Below are 26,131 nucleotides of genomic sequence, written 5' to 3'. Positions count from 1 at the left end.
AATGCTCAGTTAAAAACTAATGGTGATCAAACATTTTTTCAGATGCGTAACTTTATAAGCTTACATTCAAGTTCAACATAACATATACATCACAAAAGATGAATAAAAATAATAACTAAAGGTAAATTTTAATGCAAAAGAAATTGACAAGCTTATGGGTCATTCCATGCAAAATGAGCAAATCAGCTGTGGCTGACATGTCACAGATTTCAATGAAAATTTTTATTTAGGTAAACCATGCATATCTATGAAGAAATGCAAAGTATGAAAGTTAAAAAAACTGTTGCTTTGTTATTGAAATTAGAAGTTGATGCTTTCGCTAGCCTAAATTTTCAGAGTTCATTGCTGCCAGTTTGTGACTCAATAACTCCATAAGTTATAAACGTACACTTAAAAAATAAATATTTCCGCATTCTATAAACAAATCTCTACTGAGAAAGAGCAAAGTAAAATTTACTCGGATCTTTTTTCGAATCTGATATATTAACAAAGATTGAAATTTTGTCAATTTACTTCAGATTTTAAATCACACTTCTAGCTCTTTTAATGAAAAAATAATAGTAAAAATGGTTCAGATTGAAAAACTATCTATAAGTAACTATCCCCTCTAATTTAGTAACTGTTTATGAATTTCTTGATGACGAAATAGTACTTAAAAAAATCGAAAATTTCCAAAAATTTCATTTTTTCCTCTATTTCAGATGTTTTTTTTGAAAATGAGGGAATACTCTAAATTTACTCAATTTTTTTTCCATAATATATTGAAGTGTCTTTTAGATGCTACTAAACTTTCATGCTACTAATCATTGGTATCATCGTATTTTTGTTACTAGAGTAACTTGAACTAAAGTAAAGTTTCATTAGTTACTTCTTTTTATTTTGTAAGTTTAGCAAAACTAACCATTTCTTTCTTGTTTCATTTTCTCAAAAGCATGTTTATGAGTACATGCTGAAATGTACATTTTTTTTTAAAATTGAAATAAATGTCAATTTTTCTTGCTTTTGTATCATTTAGTCGTTTATCTAGTTCTTTGAATTCTCGTAATTTCACATAAGGGTCAATCCATACAGGTTCCACACAGTATAATCTACTCATTCATGTCCAAATATTTCTAAGTTATCAAATTAAAATAATTATTTTGAAAACTACAATATGTTTTTTCAGTATAATGTATTATATAGGGCTCAATATACGTAATTTAAGAAGGTGCTATGAAGTTTTTACACTTTTTATTTCTGTTTTAGTGTGTGAATTGACTAGCGAAATTGCTTAATTTCAAAGACCTGTATCTTTTTTACAAACCAAATACAAAAAACAATATGTATAACATGTACAGTACCTGAATGGAATATTCAATTGGCCAGGAAATTTTATTTTTAATTCAATCCCCTTTTGGTTTATAGGGGTCTAAAAATGTCATTTTTGTCATTTTTCCGAATTTTGAGGGGCTGTTATCTATAAAGGTACACAAACACACAGCAACAGTTACATATTCTTTTTAGCATGGTTCTAGTGATTAGTTTTTGCCGTATTTCATTTTGTGTTTCCGTCCCCTATGTGAGTTATCCCATTTTGAAATGAGTAAAATTTTTACATTTGGTCTTGAACTTTAACCTATTGCCATTATTTTAATTATTAACGTACAGTTACGTAACTCAGCATGTAAGACTATCAACTTATGCACTTTAACATCAAAGCGTTAAATTAACTGTCATAAATGTAATTCAAATAGATTTTGGTTAAAATGCAAAGGTCTAAAAGTCCCATTTTTGACTACGAAAATCACTTTTGAAGACCTCCAAAAAAATCAAAGTTGAGAGAAAAAATAAAAGAGGTTTTAAACATCTTTCATATGCAGCTTTTAGGGATATGAATTTCAAAAAAATTAAAAATGGTCGAGCGCAACCTTCCGTCGAACCTGTATGGATTGACCCATAAAACAGAAAGAAAATGCTATTTTTCTGAATTTTATTTTACGTTTGAAAACCAAAAACCAATTCCGAGTTTCTTCAAGCAAATAGTAGAAACACAGCTCTATATTCTTGAAAAATTTTTAAGTTGTCTGAGTTTTCCTTCATTTGAACTTTTGTGTGTACGTGAAGGGGAAAATCATCATTATACAAAATGTCACTAAGTTTAAAACTGATTTTGAAGACAAATGAGCTAAAATACAACTTCAAAAGTAAGGTATTTCTTTTATGATACTTAGCACATTATTGGATATTAATTTGATCAAAGCTAATGCATTCCTTAAAGATTGATATTAAAAAATAAAATGCTTAATTATGAGAAAATTGAAATATTTTCAGTTTTTGAAACTCAGTTAAAAATTAACTATAATAAGTTTGAAAATTTTACTGATATCAGATTGATTACCCTACTCCATAGATTGCAAAAACATATAACTTTTATGTTTTCATTAAATAGTTAATAAGATACAAGCCTTCAAAAGTGCAACATTTAGCATTTATGAGAATGCTGTTCAATTTGACCAATTTTCAATCACATTTTAAATAAAAAATTTTAAGCAAAAATATTTCAGATATTTTTATATAGGCATAAAAAGAACCTGTATAACAAATTTCATAAAAATCTGTTACCGTGCGGCCACCACTTTTTTGCGAATTTTGCTCATTTTGCATGGAATGACCCTTATATTATATATTTAAACTTAAAATAATTTTTTTAAAAAAACTTGTAGCTTTTTTTAAATGCGTGTTTTTTTAATGGTACCACTTTATAAATAAATACAATGATTATTTAATTAATAAAACTTTTTAATATTAATAAAGTTTAAAAAAATGACTAATCCATCAATTCGTCAGCAAGTACAAGGAATAATTCAAAATTTTTTTGATCTATTTTTTTTTTTAAATCTGTAAATCAATATGTTCTGCAAGTTTGAGTTTTGCTCACCATGGGTATGAATACGCATAGTACTGTCTGTTATGTCTGTTGTCACAGTGAAGTATGGAAGCCATAAATCTTCGATCTGTCTTTCACCAAAAACTTCCTGAATTGTGCGATTAAAGGCAGCACCTGAAAATATAATATAACAAACATATTGAAAATGAGGCACGAAACTTATAAGAAAGTGATTAAAGTTGCAAAATCTTAGGAGCTAGAATTTTTTTTTTTTTTTTAATGAGGCAGAAAAATTATTTTTTAGTTAATAGGAAAATTCAGAGTAACATGGCTTCTGAAAGATTCCTGCCATGAATGAATTAGACACTAATGGAATTTTTTTTTAGCTGCCTGCCTGACTTGGCGCACAGGATCTGTTGGGCCTTATATATAAAACAGAAAATAGCAAAAACTTTCAGGCAAACTTTAGGAACAGCACATAGGCGGATTTAGGACTGAGTTCCTGGGGGGAAGGGGGGGGGGGGCAGAATTTTTTTTTTTTTTTTTGGAGCAACATTTTTAACTGCCCTCCTCTCCTCCCATGTTTTTGTCTGTTTTCTGTGATGCGTAAGGCCATTCTTTACTTTTTTATGTGTCGTTTTCATTACTGTGTATAATCATGCAGTCCTTTTAAATTGACCTTAAAAGAGAGGGGGCTGGTATTAAGAGAGTAACGCAATGCTCCCTTTTAAATGGGATATAGAATATCTCCAGTTTTAGGGGGCCCGGGGGTTACTCCCCCCGAGGAAATTATCTAAAATGGATATAAAGTTCTGCATTTTGAAGTCTTATAAGGGTTAATTGAAAATAATTAGCAAATAATTTTTTACTTTCTTCTATATCTAATATATAGAAGAAAGTTTTGGATTCGTGCAAATTTTCGAATTTCGAATTTTGACGGATTCAAACGTTTTGAGGTGTGCTGAGTTCATTTCGACTATTTTTGGAAAATGTCTGTCTGTCTGTGTGTGTGTATGTGTCACGTCTGTGTGTGACCAGTTTTTTTGTGGCCGCTCTACAGCAAAAACTACCGCATGAAATTGAACGAAATTTGGTACACATATGTGCCCCTATGTGAACTTGTGCCCATTGGTTTTTGGCGCGAATTCCTCCAAGGGGGGGTGGAGCAATGGGACGTTTTTTGAGTTACGCGTGCTTGCTATTCCTCAGGAAGTAACTGGCGGAATCAAACAAAATTTGGTCCATATGTTGCCCCTAACAGGAGCAGGTGCTGATTCAATTTTGGTGTCAATAGCTCAAACGGGGGTTGAGTTATAGAATGTTTTTTGTCATCAATTGTGACTGCTGTATCTCAAGAAATAACGAACAGAATCAAACAAAAATTTTTTGACAAGTAACCCTTAGTGGGTATAAGAGCTGATTTTATTTTGGTGTCAATAGCTAAAAAGGGGGTAGCGCAATCGCCCGTTCCTTTTTTCCATTGTGAGTGCCCTATCTCAAGAAGTAATGCTACGTTCTGGTTGAAAATTTGGAATATATGTGAATCCATACGTAAACAGGCTTTGGTTCAATTTTGACTCCAATCGCTCCAAGAGGTGTTGATTTTTTTTTTTTTTTTTGCGAATAAAAATAGTTTTATTAATGCAACAATAAGAAAGATAAATCGTAATAGATTGTCGTCTGCGTATTTCTCGTGATTTTAATTGTATGGAAATGATCGGAAATATTATCTCAATGATTTAAAATTTTTAACTGTTGCCATCTTATGTTTGTTAATAAATAAAATATTTGTAATTAATTCAAGTAAGGCTTTTAAAGTAACTTTCAATTTTCACTCTTTGTTTTGTTTTTACAATAATTCAGACATTGGGATGGTCGTCAAGTTTTTGCATGCGTAATTTTGTTTTTGTTAGGAATATTGCTTCCTCGTCAAGCATGAGGAGGGATCAGAAAAAGGAAAAATATAGAAGAAAGTTTCGTGATGGCCACAACATACTTGTTTTTTAAAGTTTTACGCTTTGAAAATGCTTTGCGATGCAAGTTAATACTTTAAAAGAAATGGTGCACAGATTTAGAGAATAGGTATCAAGAGAGTAACATACTACCCATTTGAACAATTCTTAATTTATACACTTGATAAGAAATAAAATTGAAGCACACTTTGCTTAGGAGTTTCAAAGACGTCTAATTATTTTCGAGGTTTGGTTGGTTAGATTGGGTTTTTGGTTCAAGAGCCCTTGTAGGCTATACTGCGCCAATCTTTTCAGGGATTTTAGAACCTATCAATAATTTGCACTTTCCAGCCTCTGAAATTGAGTAGTAGATTATACACTTGTACAGTATTGTTCAAACTTTGTAAGAAACGGTTATTTTAAGTTTAAAAGAAAAAATAAACTTTAATTTCCTATTCAAAAAAGAAAAAAATCATGATTTTTTTTTGTTATAAGATTTTGGAAAATAAGTTGTTACTATATAAACTCCTCCCAAAACTGGGGAGCATTGTCCCCTTTGCCCCCCCCCCCTATAAATCCACCCATGCTCTTCTAAACTATTCAAAAACGAAAAAATAATATATATATTTTTAAATTTTTGGAAGATGTGTTGTTACTATATAAAGTCCTTCCAAAACTGGGGGGGCATTGCCCCCCTCTGACCCCCCATAAATTTGCCCATGGAACAGCATGCTCAATAAACTCTTTGAAAAACGTGCTTTTGAATGGAACAAGTTAAACTTTATATTTGCTGTCAAAATTGGAAAAAATGAAAGAGATCAACACGTTTGAATACTTTTTTTTTTGTTTGGAACAGCATAAAAAAACTATTTTTCGTTAATAGTAATATTTCCACAAATAGCTATTTGAGATTGTAAGATGAGGTGAGATTAAAGCAAGGTAAATAATTTAGTACTCAAGAGTTTCCATGAAAAATTTTCTGAACTGATAGGAACCAATGAAATTTCAGACCAGAAAGAACTAATTGCATGCAAACTCAGCTTTACACGCATAGCATAAGCAATAAAGATAGCCTACAAAGCTAAGCTGATGTGAATTTGAACTGAGTATTAAAATGCAGAAAAGAAATAAAATTCTTTCTGGTATGGAAATATCAGACATTTTTAAACAGTAACAAAAGGAAAGACATCTCTGAAAAAGGGAGAAGAGGAGCAAAAATATTTTGAACACAAAGGAAAACATACAAGAAGAATGAAATTCTACTCTCTTCAGAAATGAAGTAGCAAAAAGTCAGATTACACAAGAGCAATAATAAATATTGTAAAATTTCAATTTTTAAGCACCATTTTTCTGTACCTTAATTTTCAAGATTAGCAACATCTTTCAGAAAACAACAGCAAAGCCATTTTTATCCAATTTAGATTCCTTTTCAAATTGAAAGAATTCATTTGCAAAATCAAATTCTGACTGAAATGTTAAAATTAATTTTAATAGTATATATAATAAATTTCATTTTACCTGTAAACATGGCAGTAGCTGGATATGTAAGGTCTAAAATCTGTCTCCAATATGAGTTCATTTTCTAAAACATTAATAAAAAAGAATCAAAATTAAAAATTAAGCTAATCTCCTTTTTAAAATTACAAATGCTTCAAAATGATGGATCCATGATTCTGAATAAAAGATTTCTCTTTAGAATCATTCATTCTAACAACCAAGTTCAACAAAATTCAAGTTTAGTTTCAAAATACAATAAAATCTGATGGTATAGTTGGCATAAATAAAATGCTGTATCAGAGGAAAAAATTAAGTCTGTAGGAAACCTACACAGCTATGCAAAAGTTTCTATTACGAAATAATAAAAATCCTAATATGGTGCAATTTTGACAAGCTTTAACTTATTAAAAACAGATATTTGTCTTTAAAAATTTGGCCACTTTCTTTGATGATTTTAACATATGACCTCTATATAACCTTTACTATATTTTTTTAAAAAAACTTAATTTTATTCCTTTTTAAATTTTAATAAAAGCTTGATTAATAAATGTCTGCTTTAATGAAATTGATTTTCAATATCTGTTTTAAGCAAGTTTCATTTTCCCCCTCTTTACTGTTTGATATGAAATGAAAAAAGAAAAAAAGTCCAAGCTAACTTATCTACAAGAAATAGATACTATTCTATGCTTAACTTGATAAGCTTTTATGAAAATTACTTGTTTAATTAAAACATATTTTAAATACTTGCGATTGCTAGCATTAGATCTATAGCTGGGAGAAGGGCTGCAAAAGATCATCTACATAAGATTCAACCAAGAAGGCTCTTGATTTATTCCATCCTAACTTTAAAATTTATAAACAGCAGATATTATTTCTTTATGAATTCATCCATATTTCTTTCTCAAGCTGAGCTGTATGCACTTTTATTTTATTTATTTTTTTTTTGTGAAGCACAGTTTTATACTGGGTTCCTTCCCATTTTTGAAAATAAACTTCCCTCACTGTTTGAAACTAATATGTTAAACTCTTTTTAGCATTGTAAATAATAAACTTAAATGAAGCAAATGGAAAAGAAGAAATTATGTAAACTAATGGCTGATGCTTTTTATAGTTGGTGGTTTAATTCCAAGTTGGAGATGAAATGTCCATTGCGTTGTAAGTGCTGACTAATATTTTACAAACTCAAGAAACCAAAAAATATTCTGCTGCATGGTAGCCATCATACGCTCAACTGACAGTGATATGAAATGCCTGTATACAGGCAGGATGTGGTAGTAGATTGCTCAAATCCAATATTAATTGATTAAACTGTGTTTATGCATTTGGATATTTTTCTAATATTACTGACTTTGCCAAGACTTTTTGGTCTTAACTTCATTTTCAATTTCTCTGACTTTGTAAGCACCTTATTATAACAGATAACCACAGAGAAATATTATCAAGTTAAAGACCATTTAAAGAGACGAACAGTTACAGAAAATTGCACATGTTTCTATTTTTATAGATCCCCATAGAGACAAAAGGGGGCAGGGGATACATTAAACAATATATATTCATTTATTTACTTGTTTTATCTTTTACCTAGCTGAAAAGTTCCACGCTGTTCTATGCTTTTGTTTTGTAGAAAAAAATTAGTTACAGTTTGGACACACTGAAAGTTGTTTGGATAATTTCTTGCATCTATCATAATCTTGAAAAATTTCAACAATAAACCTAAGTGTTGCAGTTTATGTTGTTACTGACACTTTGATCTTCTATTATTCAGCTATATTATTTTTAACTCATGGTTTTTTTTCAATGATATGAAGCAAAATTCTTTACTTTGTTGTTGGGCCACAATGAGAAGCAGCAGTAAGCAAGTGTAAAATACTTATCTACTTCTTGTTTTAGTTTACAAAAAAGAAATTTAACAATAAAAAATAGGCTTGATTTAAAAATATTTATATTTTAACTAATTATTACAAGTGAACTTTTTATTTTACTACACAGCTTCGTACAAAACAAAACCAAAAACCGCTTAGATGTTAATAAGGTTGCCAAACATGGTACTCATTTCAAAGCACTTTATAATTTTAATTAATATTTGTATAAAATAATTATATAAGTTAATCATCAATTAATATTTGGCATTTATTATTTTATTCTTTTCCTGTTTTTTTAAATCCTAGTAATTTTTTTTTTTGTTTACTATAATTAAAATTGTTTTGTATGTAAGAAATAAACAGTTTTAAACATTTAAAATATGATTTAAGCAAAAATAGTACTTTTCTTTGCAACCGTGGGCCTGAGTCAGAGCTTTTGATTACTCTAGGCATAGTGATAGGCTTTTATTACTTTGGTTCTAGTTCAAAAATGAGTTGTAAAAAAAGTATGAGATATTTAAGAGAATTAGCATATGAGATGGCAATATTTTATGCAAAAATAGTGATTATTCAGCTGTCTCCTTATGGTCCTACTTAATATCTCATAGTGGCCCATAGCTGGGCCACAATGCGACACTTTTCATCGAATTTATAAAGCCTCATAACTTTGTTCTTCTAACATTAAATGGGCTAAATTTGGTGCAATATACTATAATTTGATACCTTTTATATAATCAAATATGTTTCTGTGCTTTAGAACTCACTAATATACAAAAAATTAAAGATATGTGTTTTTTGTCTCATTGTGGCCCACCCTCCCCTAACACAAAAGTTATACATATATTAAAGCATAAAAATTATTTAACTTACAAAAGACCATTCCCTTGCTTTTTGAGTCATAGTCGTAATATCATTTTCTTGGCACCATAGAGCACCCATAAAAGCACCAATGCTGACACCTCCAACCATATCAATTGGAATTCCAGCCTCTTTTAAAGATTTAATCAATCCTACATGTGCAGCACCTCTAGAAAAAAAGGTAATATTTTAGAAAACAACAAAGTTTTTACACTGACATAATAAATACTCAATGAAAGAAAATTAATTAAAAAAAAATGCAATGGTTAGAATAAATCATATCATTTATTTTGATAAGCATGATTCTTTAAAAATGGCTGAAAGACTCTATGTAAGCTATAAACCTGACAGTTTCCAGAGGTGTGATACAGGTTCTCAACTGGGAGGGGGGGGGTATGCCCCCAGAAGGGCGTAAAAGAATTTCAAGAGGTGTAAATGTTCAAAACAATAAAACAAAAAATTAAAAATATATATATATATAAGCTCAATTTTAGGGTCACATGCAAATATTTTCAGATCATTGCCTTTTTTTTAGCTTTCAGTAATTATGATCCATATATTATTGTGTTCTAGATGCAATTCCCCAAATTAATTTGTATTTAGTCCTTTGGTTTCATGTGTTTTAAAAATACTTTGTTTGAAATCAGGTTATGTGTGTAGCAATACTAAATTTTATGCACAAACTTATCAATGCAGACTAACCAGTTTCAGTTTCTAATTCTGATTGCACCCATTAAAACATATGTTAAGCATGTGTGTGTGAGACCTTGCCTCAGAAGAGTGTCCAAAGGGGGGTACAGAGTTCGAAAGTTTGAGAACCCTTGCCATAATACATAGAAAACAGTTATAATGTTTGTCGGCCCAAAGAGAAAAAGAAAGTTCAGGACACATTTAAGGAATCTCTTAATGAATTTTTAGAACAATAAGACACATTGGTTCATCCAGAGAAAATTTCTGGTTGGTCAAACAAGAAAAACCTTTAGATAACTAAACGCAACAGTTTAATGTGAACAAATATTTGTGTGTTATCTGCCAACACATGACACTGCTACCTACATTGTAGATTCTTGAAAAAGTATGCCGATAATTTTTAGTTAGAGGAGAAACATTTTTAAAGGAAAAAAAATCTTAAAATTCAGCTAATGAAGATTTGAACCATATTTCCGGGAGAAAAATCACAGGTTGCATGTTAGCATCTTAAGTTTAAGCATTTTGCAGTGCCAATTTAAATTTGACAATCAATCAAATGTTGGTTTGTCTAGCATTATTTATTTTTAATCTGCATCGCAGACTGCTGAAAAGATATCTGCTATTGCATTTGCAATAATTTTTTTTGATTAGCTCATCATTTTTACAAGAAAAAACAGGAAATTCAGTTCACAATCTTCAATTGATTAAAAAAAAGAATCAACCAAATCAGTTTTTGATGAAAATTAATGGGTGGCCTAACAGGCCAAAATACATACATTATGATTTATTTAATATCCAGGAGAAAATTTGTAGAGAGAGAGGCTTTCGATTTTTTGTTGATATAGTGCAACAACCCTGATGTGGCATCTAGTCTTTTATGTGACCCTGTTAAAGTGGAAGCAGGCATCCATTGAACAGATAATTTTGACGCCCAGTTTCTCACCAGCCAGTGGGCAGCTGAGTTCTCACAATTCGAAATTGTCCTAAGAATTTAATTTGACTTAGAGTGCCTGAGACCTGAGATAAATAGGCACTTAGTTTGTAGAAATTAATGCCTTATATATGAATATTCCATTAGGTTATATTCAGCCCTCTTAATGAGGAGATTACAGCCCCTAAGAACCATAGTTAGATCCATGCTTGCTTATACGTTTGAGCTATGATAAGCAAGTAAAACTTCAAAAAATGTCTCAAAAATTATTTTTTGCTGAAAAATTGTAAATCAGAAAAAAGTAAACTAAAATTTTGCAAGTGAAACACTTTCTGCTCTATCAGAGGCGCCTCTAAAGACAATAGGGCTCAAAGCATTTACTGCTGTATATGGCTATACAGAACAGCTAATGTTTCTGCAATGAATCAATTGCAGCTACTTTCATCTCAATCAGATTCATAAAATTCTAAGATATAACAAAAATACAAGGAAAAACAGAAAGGTAGCAAATGGTAAATTTGAAAACAGAATGTATCTCACCTTGCACCCCCACCACCAAGAACCAATCCAAAAGATGTACCAGTCAGAAATCGAGCCAAACGTGCAAAATCAGAATGGATGTTGGGTGGGTTAATGAATAATTTGTTATACATATCTAACTGTAAGGAAAAAATAAACCATGCAGAATATCAATTTCAGTTTGGTATTTTGAATATTCAAAAATAAAATTACATTTATCTTAAAATTTTAAAGTAATTAAAAAGAGAGATCTGGAGTAAAAAAATGTCACTTTTTCCAACGGTGTCAAAAAGAAAACTGTGGGACAATTCCTTCACTTTTTATCGATACATTAATGAAGAAAGTAGTGCCTAAATTTCAGATAAACCTAAAAAAGTTCGAGCTAAAAACACAAATTACTCCCGCCGTAATTAAATTAGAGCATTGAAACAAAGTGTATAGAACGCGGAAAATTCTACCCTTTTCAACCATATATAATATTAATATGTACAAGTAATTTTTCACTCCCATATTTGGGAATTTATGTGAAATTTGGGGCTAAATAGGAATAAAAAAAAACTATTTATCGGTTTTTTTTGAATTATAGCCTATGTCACTCAGTAAGAAAACACCTTTTATATAGTGAAGAAATTTTTCAAATAGGTGCAGGGGCTCGGGAGATTACCTCAAACATATAAACACACAAAATTCTGGTCTCTCTCTTTATAATATTAGCATAGATTCCATTTTGTGCTCAATGGGGGAAAACTCTACTTTTCTGTAACATTAACATAAATTGCGATTTATCATGAATTTTAAATAATTTTTATTTTATTTAAGAAATAAAACGTTTCACAAAACTAGACTACGTTCTAATGAAACACTTGTCTCAAATTTAAAAATGCTCTTTTATAAATTGAGAATTATCTATTAAGAGGTACCCTAAAACCACTGTTAAATAGATATTGCAATAAACACACACATTAATGTTCAATTTATACAGGATATAGTTCTATTTAAAAAAGGCTTACTAGTCTAATGGGAGATTTTTTTGTGAACATTCTTTTAGGACAGCGAATATGATAATGAGATGAACACCATGATCGCATATTTAGCCATTCCACAGTATTTCTAGGTTTGATTCTATCATCTCTGTGAAGAAGAACCAATTCTTTTTGTGTACGCACAGCAAAATGCTCAAGCTCTTTTTCTACCTGAAAAAATAAAATAAAATAATAATAATGAAATGCAAAACACTTGAATCACAAATGAGCGGATTGGTTAGTCAGCTGGTTGATTGTCCCTGATTGGGCCAACAATTCAAACAATATTGCCACTTTTCTGTCGAACTTTCTTACAAAAAATTATTTTGGCTTTTATCCTTCAAGTTCAAACCATTGAGATGAGACAAAATGGAGGGAGTGAAGACTTTTATTCGTGAAGCCAAGACCCCAAGTTACATGATAGATTTTGAAGCAAAGCATTGGAAGAAGTTAGGTTTCTTTTGTTTGTTTCAGGCAAAACGTGCCAACCATTCGTCGTTAAGTCACGTAACTTGGGGTCTTTGGGTCAGCTTTTGCTAAGAAAATAATTGGACTTGCTCCCCCCATTTACTAACTCCTGCTCTAAGGTTCAAACTTAAATAGTAAAAATAAAAGAACAGGTTTCATCCCTGTGGAGGTTAAAGTACATTATACAGAATATTACTCTCGTACATCAGATAATCATATTTGTGAGCTAAATTGATAAGGGTAAGGCAACTAAAATGCCAGTCTCTAAGAAGGCAAGAGAAACATTTTACTTCAGATTAAAAAAAAAAAAAAGAAATTGAAAAGTTTGACTTTGCAACCTCAAAAATAGTTGGTTGTTCATTTGATGGGCAGCATGTATGAAAGCATGGACTGTTAGCTTGACTGAAGAAAAAAAACTACCGTAACACTCACTGCACTGATATTGCTATACACTGGCAAAAGATTTCCTTTGTTTACTGTAAACTACTGCCACTTTTATTTCAGAATTGCTCAAGCGCATGCAAGCATGGACAATAAATTGGAAACAGGACTAAAACTCGAACACAGAAAAGACAAATATGTGATGTCATGAAGAGGCACATAACAGATGCACAATTTGAACTTTTCAACTTTTAACATGAATTTATAGATGAATGTACTCCCCTTTACGTATAGTATACAAATATGTCCATACCCTTCTCTGCACTCAAGTTTCAAGTGAACGATAATTTTTGATTTCATAGGTACAAAAAAATTGCTAATGGACTTACAAAATTATGAGCAAAAGCTTTTTAAAGAATATGAGATGATCCATACAGAGAGGTTTAACTATGACAACTAAAATTATAATTTGTAGCATAGCTTCTAGGAAAACTAGCTTTTCTGCTTGGTGTTTGAGTGAAAAAGTAACATTTTCATTTAATTACCCTATAATTATGAATTGTAGTTGTAAACTATACCATGTGTGGTATTAAAATATACAGTAAAAATGAAATAAGAATTTTTTAACTGAATAATAAATGAATTTAAAGAAACATTTTTAGAAATCTGATTCTTATGTGAGTTTCTAATCAGTTGCAAATCTTTTGGATTTAGTATTTGATTCAGGCTTAGGGACCTTATGTGTCTTACATGTATCGTGGAGGCTTGTATAGTAGTAGTGTGCAATTTATTTAATTTTTCTATATAAAGTTTTCTTTTCTTTTCTTTTCTTTTTTTTTTTTTTTTTTTTGCTATTTTAAAACGAAGTTGTGGTAAAATATGGTTATGTTTTTAAATAGACAATTTAATTTCCTAATGAAAACTATTTCCCTTCCGTTATTGTGGCAGAAACAATAATACATAAGATCCTGTGCTACATTTTGCAAAAAATGAACTTTAGAGATCCAAAACAATGATTTTTTTCATTTGAAAATATATTTGATAAACACAGATTTTAAACATAATATTCATTCAATATCATTAATGTCATTCAACATAAACTTTTTAAAAACAATTTTGAAGCAACAAGGTTTTTTCTGAAAAACTAAAATCAGACTTCCGTACATATGTGGTTTCCCTTTCCAAGGCCGTCTGAACGGCACCCGGGGCCAAAGTTTCCTGCCCCCCCCATACACACAGAAAATCAAGTTAGTTATTACATCGGTGCATCATACACCATATGCGTAAATGTGTCATTCTTTCGTTTTTTAAATATTAATGAATAAAACAATCAGAGGGCTATGGATAATACAAATTAAAACACAAGCAATTAATCTGTTTCTAATATTTATTATAAATTAACACTCCAAAAACTTTTCATAAAATGGAAATGCATTAAATCTAAATATTTATTTTATAAAATATTACCCGACAAGATAAAAAAAAAAAACAAAATCAAACTAAGAAAATGAATAAATAACATTAGTCAACAAAAAAGAACTTTTTGTCTACATCCTGGTTCAAAATAGTCAATTCCTACTAATTTTGGATCAAGGAAAACGAATATGGTAGTGGATTTGTTTTATTAGCTCTTGTTTTCAAGATACATAAAAGCATACTGGAGAAAGATGCACAGCAACCACATTGATTTCAAGATCATGTTAAAAGGAAAAAAAAAAAAAAAAATCCTGCGCAGCATATGTTATTAAATAGGTCCTGTTTTATTTGACAATGCTTTTTTTTTTTGGAAAGCAGTGGTTGCTTTTGGTTTTTTGTTGTAAACGCTTCATTTTTTATTGCTTTTTGTATGTCAAAGAAGTACCATCTTGTGTAATAGTTTAGCAGCATTTGGTATGCATTAACTTAGCCCAATGACCCTGATATCTGCATCTCATTGTAAAGATATCTTGGTGAAACCTTTTCTCATGCTCACTGCTCATAGCTTTAGCTTTTAAACAAAATATCCTGGAAGAAGCGAATGAAATCGAGTTTCAGAGACACATCATTCATCAATGGTCACAGAACTTCTGTACGGATTGTTTGACGAACTGTTTTTAGTTCTTGTCTTCTCTGTTGCTTAGAAATACTTGGAATACATTCTTAAAGGCTTCTTGAGTGCTTTTTTCACCCTTCGCAATTTTTTTTTCAAAAATAGTGATTTTCATAACTGTGCACATTTGAAATACCGTTAAAATTCTCTCAACCTTAGCAACCTTAGTTTCAATATATCTTGGAAATTTTCCTCTAAGGTATCGGAAAATTGTCTTTGTACACAGCAGAGGAATATTTTCCTACACTAGGAAAATATAGAGAACTATTGCAATGATTCTCTGTTTTGTGTGTTTATGACTGTGCATCAATGATACATGAAAAGAGAGGGTGCCTTGCAGCACCCCCTTATTTTGTGGCGTCTGGTGCGATTGCCTTGTTCGCCCCCCCCCCCCTCTGGTTCGGACGGCCCTGTCCCTCTCCAGAAGGCTTGGTGTTTTGAATAAAAGGATGGCTGGCCACTTGACAGATCACTTTGGAAAGAGAAAAACTATTTGCTTTGTGCAATAGTAAATGAGTCAAAATGAAAGTCAAAAGAGTAAAAGTTAAATATCTATTTTCTATGAGTTACTTTATTCTCATGCAACATAAAAAAGTAGTTCAGTTTCATATTTTCAAAGGAAAATATTCAACATTAAATTTAGAACAGCTAAAAAATCTTACCTCGCCAACAGCAGGCTCATCATCAGCTAAAGCAACGATAATTATACAATCAGCTTGCCTAATACACCTTTGAGTCCAAATGGAAAAATAAGGATCACACTGATAAAGGACAATTTTGTGCTTATCTTCTTGCTGACCCAGCCAACTGCACAGTCTGTACTCATTTGCACTAAAGGAGGAAAAAACAAAACAACAACAGTGGTTAACAATTTTATAATAAAGAACTGAAACATTAACAATATTACCATTTTGCAGTTACTTATGGCAGGAGCATTGCTTTTTCAAAATTTTTAATTAGTTTTCAACAAATGAAACCAAAATCACATACAAGGATGCAAGGGGGATATATGGGAGCGGGGGGCAAGTGGGGGCTCAAGTCCCCCCCCCCCATCAGAAATTAGAACTTCCTTGCTTTTAGTCCTTTTTTTTGGAAAAATTTAAAACGTTTCTTCTCCAGCCGTTAATGAATAAGTTATAAAAAATGTCAAATTTTGATAACTCTAATCTGCACTAAAATCAGTTTCCATGGGGAAAATATCCTGCTAAACCATGTGGAAAATATCTGAGCCCCTCCCCCTCCTTACAATGATGATCTACTTGTCTTTAAAAATACTTTACTATTCAATTTTTTCTTTCATTCAAAAGGAGAGGAATTAACTAAATTTTAGTAACTACAAAACTCAAGGAAATTTTTTCTTCTTTTCAGAAATTGAAATCAATGCATCTTCTAGAAGCTTGCACCTGTTTTTTGCAATTTTGTTTTAATAAGCCCAGTTGATGACTTAGTTGCCAAATTCGTCCTTTCACGATTATCATCATGAAACAACTATACAAATATGCACAAACAAGCGAATTATTTAATGCATGTACTCCCCCCCCCCCCCAAATCTAGGTAAATGGGAAAGTTATGCTGTTAGAATAATTAGATAGTTTGGTTAGTCGGAGCTTGAATAATTAGTGCTCTACTGTGTTACTGCTCTTTTTTTGCTAATGAACAATTTGCTGATATTTTTTCCCTTTTTCTAGGGTTGATTATCTTTTTCTTCTTCTAGGCTAATGAAGAAGTTTCTTGAAACCTTAAAACAACAATATGGAGTTATTCACATTGACTTACCCATTATAAAATGATGACAAAAAACTACGAGACTTTCTATTTGCACCAAATATAATGCTGTTGTTATTATATAAGTTATAATGTTTTTGGGATGTTTCTTCTTCAATTATACAGGACTATACAGGTGTGCAATGCACAGTGACTCATTTTTAAAATATTGATAGCACAATGTGCAATCAATAATCACAAATCTTAATTGTTAATGATTAAACAAAAGTCACCTTAACAAAGCAGTAGGTCCTAAGGTCTTCTTGATGATTTCAGAGTTCAACCTCAAAGTGAGTCCTAAAAAAATGTTTTATCAAACTCTCAATTTTAAAAAAATGGTAAATTATTTTAACACAGCATAAACTTAGAATTTTCTGACATCAAATTAACAAAGTGAAATTAAATCCAGTAACTTCTTTGTAAATTTATGATAAATTAAAATTTGAACCTTAGAGTGAAAGGACAAATGGAATATTTTATTACAATCTTCTCCATAACTAAATCATCTACTTCCAACCAAAAAAAAAATACTTCATTGATTTTACTCTTTATTGATCTTAGCAAATTGGTTTCACAAACACAAGAAAAATCACACCCACACAACTTTTTAAATATGAAATGAATAATAGTTGGAAGTGTTGTCAATTAGAGACAAGTTTTAAAATTGTAAATTTTGGAAGAGAATATGTAGTCATGACTTTACATCTGAAATCTCACGCTTCTTTGCATTGAAAGAGGGTGTTCCTTCAAACCCTAAAACAAGTGTCTGCGAACAGTTGCTAATTTATACTTTATCAACGCTGTTTACAATCGATAATCTCATTAATGTAAATGATTCGGTAAAAATGTGTGAGTAAAGGAACTGAAATTTTAACAAAGCAATGGATGAAAAACTGATAAGAAAAAACCCACAAATTTCAGAAGGATTAAGGATATTTTAAGACGTTTTGCTTCTTTTCTAAGTTCTACGATATTCATGACAAGCAAGAGTGCTGATGTTAAAAACTTGGTTTTTCTTCTTTTCTTGCTCGTTGATTACAAGTTTAAACTCATTTATAATGCTAGAGGCTGGCTCGATACCTCATAGAAAGTATCTGGTTATTAAACTTATTTGTGCATGTTGAAATATCTATAATCGCACTTTAATTGGTTAAAGCAAACTTGGATAAATAACGTTTTGCTATTGGTCAAGGCTTACTTGAAGCTCTCTCTGAGGTCCTCAATTTTCTTAAGTTAATCATTTCCTTTTGTCTATATTTTATTTATCTATTTCTCATTGGTTGTTTTACATTAGAAGCATATTGATTGGTTAACTTACTAATCCTGAACTAAAACTATAAATAGTCTATGTGCTTACTCTGCTTAGGTTCTTTGGTTATTAAGTATTACACATTTTGTCATTGTTTATGTAGATAGTTTCTTCAACATTAATAAATGTGTTTTCGATCCACGGCATGATAATCATTTAATATTCTCAACAGCAGAGCGTGGTTCTTGAGATTTTTGACACGAGCGATTTCAGTCATCGAGTTCTGGATTTATTATTCACGAGATTATTTACACTAGTGAAATATGGCTTCTTCAAGTAACAGTAATGTTAAGGAAAAAGAAGTGTTCAGTGTTGTGCCATTTGACGGAACTAATTTCACTGTGTGGTGTCGTAGAGTTCAGGCTGTGTTTTCGGCAAGGGAGCTGGATATATTTTTGGAAGAGGAAGCAGCGGCGGACAATGCCGCAGATGTTTTGAAGTCAAAAAAGGCTTATGCTGTAATACTTGCGCTTTTAAATGACAATATTCTTGTTTCTCTTCAAAGTAAAGACACTGCATGTAAAATATGGAAGAAACTGCAGTCTACATATAAGGATAAGGGAACCATGAGTCAAATTTTGACATGTAAACGTTTAGCGATGGCAAGAAAACAGAATGACGTGTCAATGAAAAGTCACATTGACAACATGCTTAATTTAGTTAGTGATTTACGCATCTCTGGAATGGAAGTAAGTGACTTTGATGTTATTGTTTACATTCTCATGTCTTTGCCAAAAGAATATGAAACTGTTAGAATATCACTTGAGAATCAACCAAGTGAATCTTTGAATTTAGATTTTGTTACTAAAAGACTTATTGACGCTGAAGCACTTCTACATGATTTTAAAGGTGAAAACAAGAGTGAATATGTGAAATCATTCTCTAACAATGTTGCTTTTAAAACTACTAATAAGGATTACTTTTGCGGTTTTTTCAAAACAAAAGGACACACTGCTAAGTTTTGTAGGAAGAAAAGTGTGTGCTACAAATGCGGAAAATCGGGACATTATAAACGTGACTGTAAAACTGTTAAATCACATGATAAACAACTATCTCCGGCGTTATCTTTTATATCGGGTGAATCAGGATCTAATATGTTTATTATTGATTCGGGTAGTACGTCTCATATGTCTTCTTGCAAGGAATGGTTTTCCTCTTTGAAGCCTGCTTCTGGAAATATTAAATGTGCTTCAAAATCAACACTGCTTGAAGTGAAAGGCATTGGAAATATACTAGGGAAAACTTCTAGTGGAGTTCAGATAACTCTGAAAGATGTACTTTTTGTTCCTGATCTTAGTTCTCATCTGCTGTCTGTAAGAAAAATTGAAGCAGCAGGACTTACCGTGGTTTTTAAAAATGAACAAGTGTTAATAAGAAATGAAAATGACTGTATTGTGTTTGGTCATCGAGATGACAGTAGACAGTGGAATATATATTAGTGATTTTGTGAATGAAAATGAAAGTGTGTTTTCCGCTACTGAAAATGATTTGTGGCATCGCAGATATGGGCATTCTTCTAATAAAGTTTTACGTGCCCTGCGATTACCTACGTCAACATCTTTCTGCGAGGGGTGCGTGCAAGCTAAACAAAGTGCTTCACCATTGAGAAAGGGTCCTAGAGAAAGAGAAGAAAAAGCAATGACCATGGTACATACTGATGTTTGTGGAGCCTTTGAGCCGGAAATGTATTCGGGTGAAATATATTTCATGACAATAGTCGATGATTATTCACGGCCTATGGAAGTGCGCTTAATCAAGAGAAAAAGTGATGTGGCCGAGGAACTGATAGTTTTTAAAAACTAACACTTCAGTTAAAAGAATCAGATGTGACAATGCTAAGGAATATGTCACAGGAGAACTTGCTAAATATGCTAATAGTCAAGGAATTATAATCAACCCTGCTCCACCATATACTCCATCTTTAAATGGAGTGGCCGAAAGAGCTAACAGAAGTCTTTTGGATAAAGCACGAGCAATGATTTACGAGTACAATTTGTCAAAGAAATTGTGGGGACCAGCAGTTCTTACTGCAGCCTACCTTTTAAACCGGTTACCCAACAGTTCAATTGAAAACCAAACGCCATTCTACTTGAAGTATGAAAGACATCCAGATATAAGTAATCTATATGTATTTGGATGCGGCGCTTATATGCTTCTTCCTGCATCGCAAAGAAAGAAATTGGATAAAAAGAGTAAGAAAATGATTTTCGTTAGTTATTCTACAATGGGATTTCATCTGATGGATCCAGTGACAAAACGCATAACTGTGTCTAGAAATGTGAAGTTTAATGAAGAAAAGAAAGTTGTGATTGAAAGAAGAAAATATATTTTTGTAAATGTAGACACAAGTGAATCTGACTTTGAGCATGATGATGTTCAAAAGAAGAGTTTTTCAGATGAAAATCATGAAAGAGATGATGAAACTTGTGATGCTGAAAATATGCAAAGAAAATCTGTACGACATTCAAGGCTGTCTATTCGTTATCCTAATCCTGAAGTATACGAAGCAATGTTTGCTCACCAAGAAATCACGTTTGAAGAAATTGTTAATCTTCCAATGGATGAGCAACAGTGATGGAAAGAAGCAATGACTGAAGAGATGCAATGCTTGAAAGAAAACGAAGTCTGGGATTTAGAGGATTTGCCTCCTGACAAACAGTGCATTTCCTCCAAATGGGTTCTCCGATGGAAAAGAGACAGGAAATACAAGGCCAGGCTTGTAGCTCGTGGATTCATGCAAAAGGAAGGCCGGGATTTTTCTTTTACGTATTCGTAGCATTCCTGCGCTAAGTGTTGTTTTAATAATTATACTGAATGAAGAACTAAATATTTTTGTGCTTGATGTTAAAACTGCGTTTTTGAACGGTGATCTAAAAGAAACAATTTACATGGATCAACCAAAAGGTTTCGATGACAACTCAGGTAAGAAATGTAAACTAAAAAAGAGTTTGTATGGTTTGAAACAAGCTCCTCGACAGTGGTTTCAAAAATTTTCTAACTTTGTAATTCAGTTAGGATTTTCACAACTGAACAGTGAGTCATGTATTTCCATAAGAAATGTAAAGGGAAAGAAAGTCATAATAGCTCTTTATGTAGATGACTTGCTAATTGCTGGTTCAGATAATCAGGAAGTTAATGTTATTATTTCTCTTTTATCTCGTAAATTTCAAATGTCGAAAATAGAAAAAACTAGTGAATTTCTAGGTATTAAAATGCAATGTACTTCAAATTCTCTGTTTTTGGATCAGCAGTCTTACATTGAAAATCTGTTGCTTAAACATAATATGTCAGAATGTAAACCTAGTGTTATTCCTATGGAGCCAAAATCTACTGCTGCTGACTCTCAAACATGTAATGTTTTTCATGGACCATATCGTGAACTTGTGGGTTCCTTGTTGTATTTAGCATATGTTTCTAGACCTGACATTCTATTTGCAGTAAATTGTTTGAGTCAGCTTCAAGAACACCCGACTGATTCCGCTTGGTGTGCATTAAAGAAAATTTTGAGGTATCTAAAAGGGACATTAAATATGAAAATTGAGTACAAAAAGTCGGATTAAAGTTACAGTAAATTATCTATGTACGTTGATGCTGACTGGGGTTCAAATTCAAGCGATAGAAATTCAGTGTCTGAATACTTTATAATGTTTTGTAATTGTCCTGTGTTGTGGTGCTGCAATAAGCAAAAATGTATAGCTCTCTCATCAACAGAAGCTGAAGTTATTGCTTTGTGCAAAGGATTACAAAATTTTCTATGGTTAAAAAAATATTGCTTGTGAGATTTCAAATGTTAAAACTCTTGTTATTTTTGAAGACAACCAGTCATGCATTAAATTTGTATCTAATGAAAATAATTTTGTTAGAATGAAGCACATAGATATCAAGTTAAAGTTTGTTCGTAATGCTTTAAGTACAAATAATATTAAAATAGAATATATCTGTACAAGTAAGCAAGTGGTTGATATTTAAACTAAAGCTTTGCCGAAACTCAAGTTTCAGGAACTGTTGTCAATTTGTAATTTTAAATGTGTTTAATTTCTTTTTGTATAATGTGCGATTATGGGGGGAGTGTTGAAATATCTATAATCGTACTTTAATTGGTTAAAGCAAACTTGGATAAATAACGTTTTGCTATTGGTCAAGGCTTACTTGAAGCTCTCTCTGAGGTCCTCAATTTTCTTAAGTTAATCCTTTTCTTTTGTCTATATTTTATTTATCTATTTCTCATTGGTTGTTTTACATTAGAAGCATATTGATTGGTTAACTTACTAATCCTGGACTAAAACTATAAATAGTCTATGTGCTTACTCTGCTTAGGTTCTTTGGTTATTAAGTATTACACATTTTGTCATTGTTTATGTAGATAGTTTCTTCAACATTAATAAATGTGTTTTCGATCCACGGCATGATAATCATTTAATATTCTCAACAGTGCAATATGAATGCTGTTTTGAAGTCAGTGAAATATCTAGAAGCTATCTAACAATTAATTACCGTCAGTTCAATACTGTCCATTGACACTGATCTAAGGAAAACTAATTTAAAAAAAAAAAACATTCATTTGAATTTCTACGTCTGGAATTCAAATATGTCTTTTGCAATCCCGAATTATGATAGGATCCTACTCTTCAGGTTTCTTGTTTCTACAAATGGAATGAAAATGGCCAAGAAATTCGCACTAGAAGTATTTTGATTGGTGATTTTCATCGATTCAAGTTAATGTTCAACACAGCAGAGGTCAAATAGTTACCAAAAAATAGTTTGTCCCCAGTTTTTGTAATGGCTGTAGTGCCAAGATTTTTTGAACACTCTTCTTGACCGCATTATCATAACTCTGCCTATCGAAAAAGTTTTTAATATGTCATTTTGTTTAATTTAATTTTCTATTTTTTGCAATTAAAAGCAGCACAAACATATAAAATAATACATCCGAATCCGTTATTTATCACCAAAGAACCACATAACCATACATTAGTTAAAGACTTGCCAAGTTTATAAAATTACGTAAAATGTTTGCTTAATCTATATTCATAAGATATGATTTTTTATTCCAAACAGAAGATGCTATAAAGAAAATGTTTTACATGGATTTGGCCCTTCCTGGCGAAAAATAAATCTTTTTTCAATGGTAACTGGGGGTAGGGGCAGACTCTATTTAATCACTTTATCTAGTTACCAGGTTATTCTACATAGCAAAAATACCCGTTGCCTAGGTCTGCAATAATTATGAGAAACAATCTCTTTCTCTCTCTCTCGCTTACTATTATTCGTTTTCTTCTGTAACTGAAATAACTCAAAACACACTGCTTTGACATGATTAAAAATTGAGCTTTTTTCTTAACCGTACAAGAAAAATGGCAATAAGTATGAAGAACAAAATAGTACTCTTTTAGAAACGAAAAAACAACATTAAAGAATATACAAATTTGAAGAATTTCAAAAATATGAATTTAAACTTCACTTGTTTAAAAAGATTTATCTTTTCTTAACATATTCTAAAATCTTCTCTCCATATTGCTATTGAAGTACAAACTTTTGAAAAATGTAGCCATCCGTAATCCCTTACTGTGATTTAAAATGTTACCAAATTTGAGGTAATTGTTTTGGATTCCCTTGGATAAGACTCCCCCTCCCTGCTTTGTAAAACTGTGTGTTACTAATTTTCATAAAAGAGATAGTGTCGACAAATACTGAGATACTTTTGGTGGCCATAAAATGATGTTACCCAAAATGTTTCCAAAATAAGTAGTAAAATTTGGCAATTGTTTGAAATTGTGTGCAAATTTGTGCTGTTCATGGATTTGCTTAATTTAGTTGGCGGATTATTTTACATGTTAACAAATGATTAAAAGAAAGAAATATTAAAGAAATGGCGATCTTTTGGATACATGGTGAAACTCGAGAAATAGTATTTGCGTAGTCTTTAGCTTTAAAAACAGTGACAATTGAAAAAATTGCCAAATGCCATAGAAATGATTCCTCCGCAAAACAGTTTGGTGAGATTCCTGCTGGTTGATCTAATACCTGATCCAAAGAAAAAAACATCAATTGCCTCAAAGTTGCAATAAACTGGAAAATAATCAGCCAAATCCATGTATTATTTGCCAATCCTGTGCAAAAATCTTACTTTAAGATTTGACTTGAGAAAAGCCTTGAACAGTCAGACAAAAAGCAAAAATAGTCAACAATACAACAATTAAGATAAATAAATACCTTTGTGCTGAATAGTAAAGTCAGACCAAACAACGTAAGTAGAAGCACAAATTTGTAAATTACAGCAGACACGTGTTTCGGCGTTACAGGGAACGCCTTTTTCAATGCAAAAAATAATGAGCTTATGGATGAAAAGACATCCGACAAAAGCTTTTGTCGGATGTCTTTTCATCCATAAGCTCATTATTTTTTGCATTGAAAAAGGCGTTCCCTGTAACGCCGAAACACGTGTCTGCTGTAATTTACAAATTTGTGCTTCTACTTACGTTGTTTGGTCTGACTTTAATACAACAATTGTCGCTATCGGCAGGGAGTTGAGATGAAACACTTAATACTGTATTGCGTTAAGGAAAGCCTTCGAACATGGAACTAAAAAGCTCTAACTCGTTTTTTATTCTATTTAGAAATTTCGAGCAGGTGCCATCTCAGCAGAAAAATCAGAGCTTTCAATGGATGTTAATATGTGTAAGTATTTTTTCATCCCCATATTAGAGAATTTATACGAAGATTGTGTTTTATCTCCCACCTAAGGGGAGTTTTGCCCCACATAACGGGATGAAAACTACCCTTATGTGTTATTCTGATGCATAAGCTACATTACTGTAAAATTTCATTAAAATCCATTCAGTAGTATTCGCGTGAAAGAGTAACAAACATCCATCCATCCAGACAAACTTTCGCATATATAATAGTAGTAAGATCAATCTTAAATAATGGGAATTAGTAATCTGTAAATTTTGTACTTAGATGAAGTTTTGCTGCTTAAGTTATCTATATAGGTGTTTTTCCTGAAAATCCATAATTTCAGACCGTAAAAAAAAAAAATGTAAAGTCTGAGTTAAGCACTGAAAAATCCAACTACAGACAATTTCTAACTATGAGGGCAGAAATTTTGCTCTCTAAATAAATATTAAAAACACTTACCAACATGGTAATCTGATAAATGAGAGCAAAATCAACTTTGGTCAAGTGAGGATAATAAGCAATTCATGATCGCTCAGGGGAAAAAAATTAATTTGAATTTTGACATCTGGAATTCAAATTATGTTTTTCACAATCACGAGTGTGTGTGTATGTAGGCGTGTGTGTTTGTGTCTGTGTGCAGGTATGAGTGTGTGCGTAGTTGTGTGTATGAGTGTTTGTGGTAGGGAGGGGAATGTGTATGTGTGTTTGGGCATATGTGTTTGTGTCTGTGTGCAGGCATGAGTGTGTGAGTAGTTGTGTGTGTAGGTGTCTATATGCATGCATTTGTGTGTATGTGTTTGTGTATGTATGTGTTTGTTTGTAAGTGCATGTATGTATGCGTGTAAGTGTAGGATATTGACGCAACCTGGAGATGGCTTTCGCAAGAGGAGCAGCAACATCATGAGGAGCCGGTCGACGGTGATGCTGCAGAGGGTGCTGGCGGGAAAATAAAATGATAGCACACCAAAACAGTCAAATGAAAGCAATAAGCAATCGTGATTGCTCAAAAAAAAAAAAAAAAAAAACTGAAATTCAATTATAAAATAAAAATTAATGACTTAGAAAATAGCTACAAGACATATTAACTTCTATGGTCATCTTTCTTACCAATAGCAGTAAGAGCATGATACAATTCCATTGTGAAAGCTGTCAAAGGAACATTATCGGTGACTGCAAGGATAGCAACAGTTGCAAAATTAGAACCAGTGGGTCTAGAATCTGTGGTTAACACCTTTTCACCTATAA

At 31.7% G+C, this 26,131-nt stretch overlaps 1 protein-coding gene across 2 annotated transcripts in view; it reads right to left on the bottom strand.

The window, feature by feature from the left end:
• LOC129234651 (neuropathy target esterase sws-like) overlaps window positions 1–26,131 on the bottom strand; it is a 124,245-nt gene that overhangs the window by 30,165 nt on the left and 67,949 nt on the right. For both annotated transcript variants that reach the window (XM_054868691.1, XM_054868690.1), the window contains exons 19-26: window positions 25,994–26,125; window positions 17,133–17,196; window positions 15,798–15,966; window positions 12,186–12,368; window positions 11,197–11,315; window positions 9,048–9,204; window positions 6,337–6,400; window positions 2,918–3,040 (exon numbers count right to left, since the gene is read on the bottom strand). In XM_054868691.1, the coding sequence (XP_054724666.1) occupies window positions 2,918–3,040; window positions 6,337–6,400; window positions 9,048–9,204; window positions 11,197–11,315; window positions 12,186–12,368; window positions 15,798–15,966; window positions 17,133–17,196; window positions 25,994–26,125 (1,011 nt within the window). The remainder of the gene's footprint in view (window positions 1–2,917; window positions 3,041–6,336; window positions 6,401–9,047; window positions 9,205–11,196; window positions 11,316–12,185; window positions 12,369–15,797; window positions 15,967–17,132; window positions 17,197–25,993; window positions 26,126–26,131) is intronic.

Source organism: Uloborus diversus, chromosome 1 (genome assembly GCF_026930045.1).
Source record: "Uloborus diversus isolate 005 chromosome 1, Udiv.v.3.1, whole genome shotgun sequence".
NCBI lineage: Eukaryota > Metazoa > Arthropoda > Arachnida > Araneae > Uloboridae > Uloborus > Uloborus diversus.
The sequence above is the reverse complement of the archived record's forward strand: the minus strand, read 5'-3'. Positions and strand labels throughout refer to the sequence as shown.